The sequence below is a fragment of the Scophthalmus maximus genome, chromosome 6, assembly GCF_022379125.1.
Source record: "Scophthalmus maximus strain ysfricsl-2021 chromosome 6, ASM2237912v1, whole genome shotgun sequence".
Classification (NCBI taxonomy): Eukaryota; Metazoa; Chordata; class Actinopteri; order Pleuronectiformes; family Scophthalmidae; genus Scophthalmus; species Scophthalmus maximus.
This window is the reverse complement of record NC_061520.1, coordinates 1,252,541-1,267,050: the sequence shown is the minus strand read 5'-3', so window position 1 is coordinate 1,267,050 and position 14,510 is coordinate 1,252,541. Positions and strand designations below refer to the sequence as shown.

The following is a 14,510-nucleotide window of genomic DNA, read 5'->3' as shown; positions in this document are numbered from 1 at the left end:
CAGAGGGGCTTCAGCAGCGGATTAAAGCCAAAGCCCTCGCACTCTTCACACCGGCGGCTCACCCACTGACCGACTGACGATCGGACGCCTCTGGATGTTTCCTTTGTGACGATCCATCCCGGCGGCTATAAAGACCCTGAGACGTGTGAACTTTTGTTCACGATCGACTTGGACGTCTAACTTCCATACGAGTCAGAATCTGGAACCACAACAAGTTGAATATTTCATTAATATTTCTTATCGGTGGAACCGTTTTTGGAAGATCCAAAGAGTTTTGAGACTTTGAAAACATTCAGAGCCTTTTGCATTGAGCTGCTTATTTTTGTTGGACCTACAGTCGCAGGAAAACTCTAGAACGATACACGTCACACTCTGCAAGGTCTTGTCAGAATTTCTTTCTAAATCACTGGAAACAAACAATACAGATTTCTGGGAAAAGGGCTCATCTTGTATCCTGTCACGATGAGTAGCGGTGGGACCACCACAGTTTCCCCACACGAGCCTCAGGCTTTCAAACGGGCAGTTCGCAAGATCAAATGTGCCGCCATGGTGGCCAACTTGGCCAAGAGCTGGCAGGGTTGGGCCACCGAGCACAACGACAAGCAGGATTCTATCCCTTGTGGCTGGATGCCCTCATCTGTGGAGGACGTAGACAAGAGAGAACGCAAGCACGTGGTCAAACTCACCGCCAACCAGCGCCTGATCGCGGAGGACGCCTCCGACACCGGCGGGAGTAAGATCAGGACCGGTTCCGTCACCAAGACCGTCCAGCCCAAACGCAGCGAGTGCAGCAGCAGCGACGTGGTCAACGCCATCCGGGGCAAGATGGAGTCCGGCCCCGGGGAGAGCAAGCCCTTCTTGGGCAACGAGTCGCCGACGCGGCGGCGCCAGATGAGGGCGCTACAGAGCGCAGGCGCAGGAGGAGGAGGAGGAGGAGGGGCCGTCCAAGACAGGAAGCTGATGCTGCAGGAGAAGAAGTTGGGTTCGAGGAGCAGCAGCCTGGACACGGAGGACAGCGGACTGGGAGAGGAGGCCGGGCTCAGCGACAACAGCGAATCCAAGACCGAACAGGGCGACATGCAGTCCAAGACCAACAGGCCCAAGGTAGAGCCGCTAATCACAGACTAAGACTGTAGATGATGATATACTAACATAACTCACAGTGATTAAACACTAATCTTTGTTTGTTTTACTGCAAATTCTTTAGTTTTTGAAGACTTTTTTCTAGTAGCAGGACAAAAACAACCCAACAGCCCGATGCCAAGTTAGCAGCTAGTCACTGAACATGGTGGAGAATGTAACTGATGAACCAAATCAGACCAAACCATCTGAAGTTAGTCAGACACACTCTACAGATTAATGAGAATATTGCACATGGCTGCTTAAACGCTAAAGCCTTGTTGTGTGTTCTGCTTTTTCTTCCGCCCTGGCAGAGAAATAACATGAATATATATATATATTTGATGAATTTACAAATAAACTAATTGAACTTGCTAGTTTGACCAAAATACTTAATTATCACAAGTTCCTTTTCATTATTATAAAACACTTTCTTGTAATTACTGATTAAGTTGGAATTCAATGACACTGAAGCCGGGGCCGTCCTCCTGTATGAAACGCTGCACTGACTCACCTTTTCCTGTAGCTATAGGTTTTAACTGGACCTCGGTGGGGAACGTCCTTACCACAGAGGTAGAACGCTGCCGGGGGGGAATTTGTCATTTGTCCTTACAAAGTACATAAAGACAAGTGAAAGTGAAGTGACGACAGAACAGGCCAAACACTTATTTCTCTGGCTAACGTCCAAAAAACCTGATATTTTTTACGACAGAGGTCATTTTCAATTGGTCTTTTGCACATTTGAGTGTTGTTAGAGCCTGGCTTATAGAGGAGATCATGTAACCCTGCGTAGTTGCCCTTTAATTACATTATTCAGTATGAGACAATGGGTTATGCACAAGTTTTGACAAGCCTCTTATGAGTCTCTCCTTTCTGCCTTTTCACTACGACCACAATAAAAGTCCCGTCGGCCCCTGAAGGAATCACATAAACCCACGCAAGTCACAGCGTGAATAAAAGGGTGAAGCAGAAGTCCCTCTGGAGTCACCTGAAGAAACACAACACCCGCACAGACACCAAACTGCAGAACAGTTGCACAACTCCAGCACTAAAATATCTCCTATTAAAAGCAAAGGAGCCGGCCGGCGCCCCCCCGGTGAGTCAGGGGGGGTCGACATGCGAGGTCCAACCCATAAAAACAAGCTGCACTGCAGCGCAATGGAATATATGTAAATAAATATAGTCGTGCGCTGCAACGTGTCCTCCCCCCTGACCTTCAGTGGAACAGCAGGTCAAGGGGAGAGAGAGACCGGTACAAACACTGACAAGAGAAAAGATAGACAACTTCAATATATTCAAGAAACTGTAAAGACATTTCATTCCTTTCATTTGGTGATAAATGCTCTTATGATTATTTAATAATTGTACATGTAATATTAATTTCACTGACTTGAGAAATATATAAACCTGAGGCAGAGCTGGGATATATTTGAATATTAACACGCAACTGGGAATAAGAAGAAATGGTTGTAAAGATAATGTCGGCCTGTGGCATAACAGTTAGTGAAGGCATGTGTCCTTATTAGAAAACTGAACGTCATGGCTTCATGAAGGAGCAGACATCTTGACAGTCTGGCCGACAGTCTGTAACAGATGTTGGTCGCAGCTCTGGTTTGGGCTCCATGTTGGTGTCAGGTTTGAAGAAGAAAAAAAAGGAGAAAAACTAAAGTAAAATACAACACAAGTAATTCATTGGTTAAGCACTTGGAAGAAAAATATAAGTACAAAGGAAAAAGCAAAAACATCTCTGGGAGCAACGCGAAGCAAAAGGCCTCAGGCGACATGAAACCAAAAGGGAACAGGAAGACAAAGGGAAGCACAGAGACTAAATAAACAAGGGGGGCGGGGCTGATTGACCACAGGTGAGACACATTAGCAACAGGTGCAGACAATCACAGAGAGACCAATCACAAGAGAGAGGAGAACAGGAAGTGCAGAGACACAAACAAAATTAGACTTCACAATAAAACAGGGAATAACAATAATAACCAACAAATCCTATCAATGTAACAAAAAGTCCAGGAATAAAAAGCAGATTATTAATGCCCATAACAGTTCACAAGGCAGGATCGTGAATAGCAGGAACTGTACACAGGTCACTAAAGCTTTTATTTTAAAAATGGATCCATGTGGCTGAGTTTCAGATAAGGAGAAGTTTTAAAAATGAACCAAAATATTCAAGGAGTGTACGGATTAAACCAAATTAGCAACAGTGACATTGAGGAGGTAGAAGGTTTAAAATTGTCACAATCTTGGTTTGTCGTGTTAGCTTGCAAACATTAGCAAATAAGCCGAAGAGACAAAGGGATGTCATTGTTTTTGCTGAAAGTATTCAAGATGAAAAGTAAGTTTTCATCCTGTGGAAATCAAGGTCCCGACTCAGGTGCGAAGCAAAAATGTGAGAGAAACAAATCCTAAAAACCAAAGATTGATCCAAGTCAGAAAGAAACAGGAACCATAGGAACATCATCACCTTAAGGGTTCAGTGTTTTTCGTGGACGGTCCTTCTGTCACAAGTCTTCACTTTTCATAGAGCAAATACCAAGAGGATCTGATGACACTGCTCCGAAGGTCTGGCAAGCCGAGGAAAGAGGGGGGAGAGGGAGGAGAGGACATATGGGCGCACAGAGGAAATGATACAACAAGAAAAATGAAAGGATTAGAAAGTTGTAGGAAAAGTTGTCATTATCTGAAGAGTAACTAGACACTTTTCTTCGGTTCTTAAAACCTATTCCTGGGTCCTTAAGGTGTTAAATAATGTTGTGAGCAGCAGTCTTATATGGGCGTTCGTATTTCCATTAATATATACGTCTGAGTGCAAAGCAAAGGCCAAGCATGGGATCAATTACACCCGCTCGAAGGAAGTGTATTTAAAGGCGGAGGGTCATCAATCAGGATGTACAGTGTATAACTGCACTGCCACTGCAGCGGTTTTAGCGCACCTGAAAAAAGTACGGGAGGGTTTATGGGAAAAGCGGTTTATGTTTCTCCAGCAGTTTTGTTTTGTTCTTCAGAAAAGGTGATAGATTATAAAATGAATAGTTAAATTTTTGCAAATGAGACCAAGATGTCCAGACGTTCAATCCCTGGTAAGAGTCATTTTCCAACATTTATGGGAATCCTACACTTCCCATAATGCATCTCGACGGTGTCTTTCAGTTGACTCTTCCCGTCTTCTTTCAAAAACCACATGTTGACTTTGTAAGTTTTTTTTTTTTGCTTGTAGGTATTTTCTGTAAAAAAAATAAAAAATTCTCCCAATTGAAGCCGTGACAACTATGATGACATCACTGTGACATTATCTGTTCCGACTTGTCAAAGCGTATTATATAATAATAATAATATTTCTGTTTTGGTGGACGCTTGAGGTTCTCACCACGATTCGCCGGTGGATTTTAAGGTGTCAGGGTGTGAAAGATGGATCCTTGGACTCTGACGTTAACCTGCTCACTGTCTCTTATCTCCAGATCAAGATCAACACTATGGGCGACATCAAAAGCCGCTGGCAGCAGTGGTCCGAGCAGCACGTGGAGGGCCAGAAGCTCAACCCCTTCAGCGAGGAGTTTGACCAGGAGTACGCCATGACGCAGCGCCTGCGCAAGGGCGACTCCGGCTACGGTCGACCCAAGGACGGCTCCAGGACGGCGGAGAGGGGCGACCGGGCCCAGAAACACATCCACAGGGAGATGGAGGAGATGGTGTGGATTATCAGGGACATGGGCCTCCAGGACAGAGAGGGCAGGACCGCCATCACCTTCGGCCGGCTGTTCGATCGCTACGTGAAGATCTCGGACAAGGTGGTGGGCATCGTGCTGCGCTGCCGCAAACACAAGATGCTGGACTTTGAGGGGGAAATGCTGTGGAAAGGACAGGACGACGATGTCATCATCACACTGAGGGACTGAATCCAGATGTGATGAACACTCCTGCACGAGAAACAGCGGCAGCCATGCTAGCAGACACAATGCTACATCTTGTGTGCAAGAAAAAAAATGGCAGAATATTGGAAAGAGACAGAAAAATAACAGATTATTGATCAACGAGAAACTGCTGATCACACACGGCTTCAAGGTTAAAGACATTGAAAGGAAATTAAAGTTAAATCGGGATAGATGTAATCGACACTCACACCAGACTCATTAGTTCTTCTCAGATAGCTCACAGGCCAATCCGGTGAAGGGAAACTATCTTTAGCATGCTAACCATGCTCGCCTTGCTAACTATGCTACGCGCTACAAGCCTCGAGGATCCGTCAGGTCATCAGTCATCGCTCGACAGCCCCGCTCAGACCATTCTGTCTCATAAATGTCCAAAAGGACAACGTCTGTTTTGTCCTCTCGGAAGGATTTACCTGAAAACAAGCTCGCAGGATGTTAGCCTTGACACAGGACATTGAGACTTTTGGCTCGGGACAAAAAACTGGACAAAACCGTCAAAACAATAATTAAAAAGCAATGAGACCAAAGTTGTTTTTTGTCTCTTGCTCGCAGAGTTTAGATAAGATAAGATAAGATAAGATAAGATATGCCTTTATTCGTCCCACAATGGGGAAATGTGGACATTACCGCAGCAAAGTGGATAGAAGAATATAGAAAGACATTTAAAAAACCAATAGGTATGTACAAAATATAACAGAAAATATTAAAAATATATATAAATACTATATACAGAGCAGTAGCAATAGTTACACATGGAGAATGAATATATATAATATAATAAATGTACATGACGGAATAAAGCCTGGTAGCAGATTGAGCTAATATTTGCATGAGGGCAGGAACAACAGGGGGAAGATAAAGTAGTATACTTTGTTATCGTACATGTTTGGTTTTTTGTGGTTTATGTTTATTCATTTACGGATTTTAATCATCTTTTGGTCAAACTTTGATAGAGACAGGTGGATGTACAGTAGCCTATGGATGCTGTTCATTTAAAAGCAGATGAAGACAGTTTACGCTGCTTTTCTACGGACAGGCTGCCTTCGACAACAAAGTCAGAATTAACTTTGGACCACGATGATTATCTGTAAACTGTTAACCAGCCAACTGGTTCATTTGCCATTTTTGGTGAAGCAGAAAAGCCTTATGGAGTTATTAGATCACATTTCATCAGTAAAGGGAAAAGTCAATAGCTAGAAGCTTAAACACAAATCCAATTTCATTGGTCAACTGAGTGCATGTGTCATGTGTGATGTTTACAAGTGGATAACTGTATTGTGAAATGTAAGTTATCTCATTTTAACGTTGGCAGAGACTTCAGTGGAGTAAATCAAACGGACAGGTGCTTCGTGAATTCGTTTTGAATATATTTCTTTTCTTTCAAAGTGAAAGCACGTGAGTCTTCTTACAGAAGTACGAATTAGTCACAAGATGTGTTACTGTGCAGGGTGGTGTATCACGCACAGAGTGAGTTTCACTGTAAATGTGAATGTAAATCCATTTTAGTATTGAAACTGTGAAATAAGAGTTGTGGCGTTTTTTTTGCTGTGCTCAGAATGTTAACATAGGAAAGTCAATAAAGACATTTGAAAACGGAATATTCAGTTTTTCTTTAAAGAAGCAACAGACAACTGTGGTGCCCCCTAGTGGTTCCAGGTGGTATCACTGTCTGTTCTCTGTCGTGAAGACGCAAGTAAGGACGCAGCTCCTGTTCCTCAGAGCTCCTGAGGAAGTCGCCAACGTCACTTTGGACGTAACGGAGAAGAAGAAAGAAGTTGGTTCATTGAAGCTCCGACTTTTTCTGGCAACTTGTAAATGAAACATTAAAAATATATATATATATATTAATAAGTGGACCACAATCCCCAGGTCCCCTTTTCACGAAAAACATGGAACTCTTGTCTTTGCTGTCACAAGCTCCTTTCTTTGAAATCCTGAAGCTGCCAGACAATTTTTTCTTACACTCAAACCAACACTGGACTATATTATATTTACCATTTTATTAGGTAAATATGTATTATGAGGCATTTGCATACGTCTAAACAACTTAACCAGTGTTGCTGATTGTAATTCAGACGATTCTTACATCAGATGTATGTTGAAATGTGTGAATACTCACTAATGCTGTACGTCTCGACAAGGTTTGAATGAAACGCTTTCATGACAACAAAATTGATGACAGAAGTTGAGACATATGCGAGCATCTACTCCTTGATGAGAACATGAACACGTCTCTGCAGCGATGTGCAGGAGAGAGCTGTGTGTTCCACCTGGTGGGTTTAATGCTGCAGCTTCCTCATTCTCCGAAGTCACCGCTGCCTTGAATTTATGGCCTGTTCCCTCTGGAAAAGTCTACGCGGTTGCACTCTTGCTTTAAAAAATCCATCCTCGGGGACGTCTCCAGAGGTTCATGCCAGAGCCCTCAAAGCACTCAAGTGCCGATGCTGCGGTGAGACACTCGCGCGCCTGGTGGACTCTGTGGCGTCAGGCCGGACACAGTTGGCAGATCGCTGAGCCCTTTCCCCTTTTCCTCCTCACCACACCCGCCTCTCCTACTGGGCTTCCCCCCGGGGAATATACATACAGATATATACATATAATCATGAGGACTTAGTCCAGGTTTGTGCTGGAAGATGATCTGACAAGCTTTTCAAGGGAAAAAATAGCAAAACTTTTAAAAATTGAGACACTGGATTTGTTCAAATGCTTTAAAAAAAGACCTGAGTCATCTTAAAGCTGCAGTGTGTCATATTTAGTGACACACTGTGTCCATATATATATATATATATGGACACAGTGTGTCATATTTAGTGACACACTGTGTCCATATATATAACAATAATGGCGTTTTTTTTCAAGACTGATTTAAAATAGTCGTCCAAATGTTGTTCTGGGAAGTCTGGTAAGAACGGAATGTGTGTGTGTGTGTGTGTGTGTGTGTGAGAGAGAGAGATTAATAGAACCTGATCGGTTCAGTCGCCCGGGAGTCTGGATGTCTGCCAAAGAGAGTGAGAGACTGAGGGAGGGAGGTGAGTGATGTGGAGAGAAGGAGAGAGAACGACAGAGATACAATGAGAGGAGGAAGAAGAGAGAGGAGAGAGAGAGGAGGAAGAGAGAGGAGAGAGAGAGGAGGAAGAGAGAGGAGAGAGAGAGAGGGAGGGAGGAGGAAGAGAGAGGAGAGAGAGAGGAGGAAGAGAGAGGAGAGAGAGAGGAGGAAGAGAGAGAGGAGAGAGAGAGGAGGAAGAGAGAGAGAGAGAGAGAAGGGAGAGAGAGGAGGAAGAGAGAGGAGAGAGAGAGGAGGAAGAGAGGAGGAAGAGAGAGGAGAGAGAGAGGAGGAAGAGAGAGGAGAGAGAGAGGAGGAAGAGAGGAGGAAGAGAGAGGAGAGAGAGAGGAGGAAGAGAGAGGAGAGAGAGAGAGAGAGAGAGAGGAGGGAGACAGAGGAGGAAGAGAGAGGAGAGAGAGAAGGGAGAGAGAGGAGGAAGAGAGAGGAGAGAGAGAGGAGGAAGAGAGAGGAGAGAGAGAGAGGAGGGAGAGAGAGGAGAGAGAGAGGAGGAAGAGAGAGGAGGAAGAGAGAGGAGGGAGAGAGAGGAGGAAGAGAGAGGAGGGAGAGAGGAGGAAGAGAGAGGAGAGAGAGAGGAGGAAGAGAGAGGAGAGAGAGAGGAGGAAGAGAGGAGGAAGAGAGAGGAGAGAGAGAGGAGGAAGAGAGAGGAGAGAGAGAGGAGGAAGAGAGAGGAGAGAGAGAGGAGGAAGAGAGGAGGAAGAGAGAGGAGAGAGAGAGGAGGAAGAGAGAGGAGAGAGAGAGGAGGAAGAGAGAGAGGAGAGAGAGAGGAGGAAGAGAGAGAGAGAGAGAGAAGGGAGAGAGAGGAGGAAGAGAGAGGAGAGAGAGAAGGGAGAGAGAGGAGGAAGAGAGAGGAGAGAGAGAGGAGGGAGAGAGAGGAGAGAGAGAGGAGGGAGAGAGAGGAGAGAGAGAGAGGAGGAAGAGAGAGGAGGGAGAGAGAGGAGGAGGAAGAGAGGAGGCAGAGAGAGGAGGAAGAGAGAGAAGGAGGAGAGAGGAGGAGGAAGAGAGGAGGGAGAGAGAGGAGAGAGAGAGAGAGAGTTTTCCATCTCACACTCGGTCGTCCTGAGCTGTCACACAAAATTAATCCGTCCTCTCTGCTGCTTCTCATTCTTATTATTGTGTTTTCCCTCCTCTTCCTCCTCTTCCTCTTCCTCCTCCTCCATCTCCTCCTCCTCTTCCTCTTCTTCCTCCTCCTCCTCTTCCTCCTCCTCCATCTTTTCCTCCTCCTCCTCCTCCTCCATCTCCTCCTCCTCTTCCTCCTCCTCCATCTCCTCTTCCTCTTCCTCCTCCTCCATCTCCTCCTCCTCCTCCTCTTCCTCCTCCTCCATCTCCTCCTCATCTTCCTCTTCCTCCTCTTTCTCCTCCTCCATCTCCATCTCCTCTTCCGCTTCCTCCTCTTCCTCCTCCTCCATCTCCTCTTCCTCATCTTCTTCCTCTTCCTCCTCTTCCTCCTCCTCCATCTCCTCTTCCTCTCCTTCTTCCTCTTCCTCCTCCTCCATCTCCTCCTCCTCCTCCTCTTCCTCCTCCTCCATCTCCTCTTCCTCTCCTTCTTCCTCTTCCTCCTCTTCCTCCTCCTCCATCTCCTCCTCCTCCTCCTCCTCCTCTTCCTCCTCCTCCATCTCCTCTTCCTCATCTTCTTCCTCTTCCTCCTCTTCCTCCTCCTCCATCTCCTCTTCCTCTCCTTCTTCCTCTTCCTCCTCTTCCTCCTCCTCCATCTCCTCCTCCTCCTCCTCCTCCTCCTCTTCCTCCTCCTCCATCTCCTCCTCCTCTTCCTCTTCCTCCTCTTCCTCCCCTGTGTCTTCTCTGTTCTTCTCTTCTCTCTCATCTGATCCCATCAGAGCTTCGCGGGTTGTTGAGGTTCAGGGAGGTTTTCGGTTCATGTCCTGAAATCAACGCTGTGAACCACATGAACGCGTTTGTGTCTGTCACGTCGTCCGTATCAATAAACTAATCGAAATGATCTTCTCACAACTTCTCCTTTTTCTGCTCTGATCTTAAAGTTCATCGGTTTGTCTCATGGTCTGTGTTTTCATCAGCCTTCCTGATGAAGATGAACGCGTCTTTACTTCTGTTCTGGATAATAAAATCAAAACGCCTTCACAAGACGACGTCGCCGTAAAACCATCAATGTTTTGTCTTTCGAATGACGAATGAAACAAATACACACAAACACATTTGATGATGGAGTTAAACTGTTTTTATTGACAGCTGGAATAGAATAACGATACACGAAAATTGTGCATTGACTCAACGATATGACAGTTTTTCCAAAGAATCTGCAAATACATTTGTGTTTTTGTAAATTAAAACTAAAGTGACACACGTTTGTTTGGTCCTCTGATGACGTTCGGGTCCTCGAGGCTGCGAACGCACAAACAACCAACGGACAACGATGCAGACGGGCGTTCGCTGCTTAATGCGGCGTTATCAATAGTTTATGCCGACGTGTATTGATGGGATGAAACGTGTATTTACTGTTCGGCTGCTGCCGAGGGGCCATGGATCCACAAATCCAACAATGTCAACAATGGCGACTGACGTGTGACGTGTGTTTTGGATAAATTCATATCAGCGAGGAAATGAGATTTTCCAGCCACGTTGCTTTCAACTAGTTGTCCATGTTCCATGTTCCTGACAGCTGTTTTCATCTCATATCCCAAAACATCACCTAAGTATCACCTTCGTATACGACCAGGGGCCTCGCAAGGCCTCGGATTACAGTTTCCTCTTCAGGATTTTTTAAGGCTGTGAATGCTGCAGATAAAAATGGCTTCTTCTTTTTGTCACTGGACAAATACAAAGGGAGGATCTGCTTTGGACGTTTTGTCGCCGGAGCCTCGAGCGCGTCGACACCAGTGCACGGACGAGAACGTGAGACTGAAATATAAAACTTAAAGGGTACGAGTTACTTATGCATAGTTCATATGTCACCTGATGGAGATCAGCGATGTCATTCGACGGAGTTTGGAGGAGAAGTGGAAGAAGCGTAAGTCTGAGTCCCACTGTTGCAGAGGGGACCACCGGAAAACATCCTTTTTGCCACATTTTTAAATCCTTTACCGTACAATCGAACGTATATATAAAAAAAAATTAGGTAACGTTTTAAAATGTGGCGAAAAGAGATTTTCCGGTGGTCCCCTCTGCAACAGTGGGACTCAGACTCAGGCTTCTTCCTCTTCTCCTCCAAACTCCGTCGAATGACATCGCTGATCACCGTCTCCATGAGGTGACATGTTAACTACGCATAAGTTACAAAATCACTGAACTGTCCCTTTAAGGGAGAGGACGGCGAGAGCGCTGGGACTATCGGGAGGAACACAAGTCATACGTGGACCTTTGATTCCCACTGGGCGCCACCCGGCCTCCAAATGTATTCGCTCATGGAAACGCGGAGCTACCAGACGAGGAGTGGGGGGAAGCGTCCATGCGGGTTGGGGCGGTTTCATAAAAAGCATCAGGGAGCCGCTGCCTCGCAGACCCGAGGAGATGAGTTGCTTTTGGGATCCTCTGTTCCGTAAGAGCCAGCGAGGAGCGGCAGCTCCGGCCTTCGTCCTCCCACTCACTGCAACACGCGGCGCGACTCAGATGAGACAGGGACTCACACAGAGCAGCCGTCTGCCCAACACGCGACTAAACTAAAGGAGGTGTGGACAATCTGAACTGGGCAGTAGGAGGTGGTTTTATCTGCTTGTGTTTTAATTTAAGAACTTGACCCTGATTCACTTTCAGTTCGATCTTCTGCAGAAACAGACATCGTGTGTGAAGTCGGAATGATCAGTCAGAACGACGATGTGGAGATCAGCTGTGACACCGGACGCACACGGAAATGTGTTCGTCTCGCAGCCGGGAGTTAAAGGGGCCGGAAGCGGTTTTAGGAAAGATGACTTGTTGTCGGGAACGTGAGAGCGACGCGCTAACCGCGCTCATCCACCAACCACGAGGCAAGAGCCGCTGAGTCGCAGCGCCGGTCGCTAGCACGTCTCTTCACGTGCCATAGAAGGCAACGCACCATATTTGAGCCAGGCCTGAGCCGAAAACCCGGATTTTATTTGTCGTGAGCAAATATTCCATTTTTAAGTGTATTGGATTTAAATCACCGTTAAAGGGGAAATAAGTGATTGAGAAACCTGCTAGCGGGTCGCGCTACGGTTCGTGGTAAGTGGATGAGCGCGGTAAGTGCGTCGGTCTCACATACCCGAGATGGCGAGCAGTTAAATCACAACAACGTCAAACGTCGCTTACTGCCCCTTCAGTTGTGCACAAGTTCTATATTTTCAATATCTAATTGGTTTGAAGTGTTTTGCAAGTTGTGTATCCTCACATTCATCTGTCCGACTTGTGTTTCCAGTAGTTTGTAGGAAAATGAGTCGTAGTCAGTTGTTTCCACTGTTTCCTGAACATTGTCTATTGACTCAAAGGAAAAATACAACAGTAACCCGTCGCAGTGGTGGCAGGCATAACAAACCTATGTTGCCATGGTTACAACAATAAAGATGCAGTTAAGCTAATGAACTGACCGTGGTTTGGCAACACTGCTCCGTAAACTACTTGGTTAGGTTTAGGAAAAGATAAGTACTTCATTGCAGGATTACAGAATGTTTGCTGTCATGGTAACGAAATCTAAAATTTGGTTAAAACTTGTGGAGCACTTATGGATTAAAAAAAAAAAGGCTAAATTGCAAATATTCCTGTTTTTTTGTTTTTCATTTTTACTATACTTGATTGAAACCACATAGTAACGATATGAGCATTTTAACATCAATAAAGAAACAATAGCATCATATTTTTTCTATGAGAAACAGCTCAGAATGTTCCAATATCTACGCTGCAGAATATTTTGCTCGGTTGGTTCAGTCGAGCCCAAACCGAGGAAGGAGAAGAATACACAAATATTCAGTTGAAATATCAGCATATCAGAAATTCACTGAGAACATACGCAAAGATCATCCTTTCCAAGTCATGGGTCGGAATGGTGACACTGTAAAACCTTTTTTTGCGTTTGTTTTGATTCACTTAACGTGACATTTCTTAGTCCTTAGCCCTGACAAAGGTGAGTTTAAGGCCTCTACTTACATTACAATTGGTAATAGTGGAAACATAATTAACATCCATGTGGCAGACACATCAGAATATGGGGTATGCATGGTGCTGATCACGTTAACGTCGAACATTTACATAGTTCATTCATTTCGCTTCCAAAGTCACAAAACGTCACAAACTTATTGTGCGTTCCCACCGAAACGCGAAGCGCGAGTTTGACCGCACGATCGTTTGTGTTTACTCGTAACAGCAAGTTTTTTTTCCGTTTGAGTTCAAACATTTCAATGACGTCTTTTGTGGGAAATTTGCGTCTTTGCTTTGACTTTGTAAGTAACAACGGAGTTTAAGGGCCACATTTAGAAAAATAAAAGTGAGACTCGTAATATTATGACAATAAAGTCGTGATTTAATATTATCTTATTTTATAATCATATGTTAAACGTCTCATCTTAACACATGGGACTGATCTTCTGACATTTCTCCACTGAAATAATACAGAGACCAACTTTTCAATCTCATAATATTACAACTGTATTTCTCGTAATATTTTGACTTTATTCTCATTATATTATTACTTAATTCTAAAAATATTTCACTTTTTTTTTTTTTTTTTACAATATTACGACTTTATTCTCATTGATTCATTACCAAGCTTTTTATTTCAGAAAAGTTTGTTAAGAAAGCGATAAATTATGTTTTCATAAAAAGTAAAAATTGTATTCATTCACACAAGAAATAGTGTAGAACGCTATAGATTACATATGTATTTTAATGATCTCCAAGATTTGAAATGGTCTTTGGAATTCAACTTTGAGCTCCTATCTATTATTTTAAGGTTCTTTCGTGTTAGATGGGTTTGGAGCTTGTGTTGATTGTTGTGTGATGTATTGTGTTGATTTTTGATGTTGTGAGTGTGAATGTTCTGTTTGTAAGCTCATGTTTCTTGCTGTACATTTGATGTACTGTGAGTATGAATGTTATGTTATGTTTTGTAATATTCTTATGAAATAATAGAGACCCCAGGAAGAGAAGCGACTGTTTAAGACAGACAGAAGCTAATGGGGATTTTAATAAACTAAACTGATTTCCTGCAATATTATGATTTTTTTTCTTGTAATAGTACGACTTCGTTCTCTTAATATTATGACTTTTATTCGCATAAATTTACAACATTATGCTCAAAGTCTCCAATATCTTTTCTCTCTCAACGTGGCCCCAATACTCCGTCGTAGTTTGCAATAACATCGCACAAAAACATTCGCTTCGCGATTGCTGCGAACGCACCATTAGACCGGTGAACAAGACGCCATTGATGAACAAAAGGACACAATCAATTTTTGTGAACAGACAATTAA

The 14,510-nt window shown here is 44.2% G+C and overlaps 1 protein-coding gene across 1 annotated transcript; it reads left to right on the top strand.

Annotated features, from left to right (window-relative positions):
• On the top strand, positions 1 to 5,672 carry abraa (actin binding Rho activating protein a). The gene is made up of 2 exons (XM_035632782.2): positions 1 to 1,104; positions 4,587 to 5,672. The coding sequence occupies exons 1-2, from the start codon at positions 463 to 465 to the stop codon at positions 5,022 to 5,024; spliced, it is 1,080 nt and encodes a 359-aa protein (XP_035488675.2). The 5' UTR covers positions 1 to 462; the 3' UTR covers positions 5,025 to 5,672.
• The last annotated feature ends 8,838 nt before the right edge of the window (positions 5,673 to 14,510 follow it).

Coding starts and splice junctions, on each gene's coding strand:
- abraa (XM_035632782.2), top strand. CDS start 463: ATGAGTAGCGGTGGGACCACCACAGTTTCCCCACACGAGCCTCAGGCT. Junction 1,105..4,586: donor CCAAGACCAACAGGCCCAAG/GTAGAGCCGCTA, acceptor TCTTATCTCCAG/ATCAAGATCAACACTATGGG.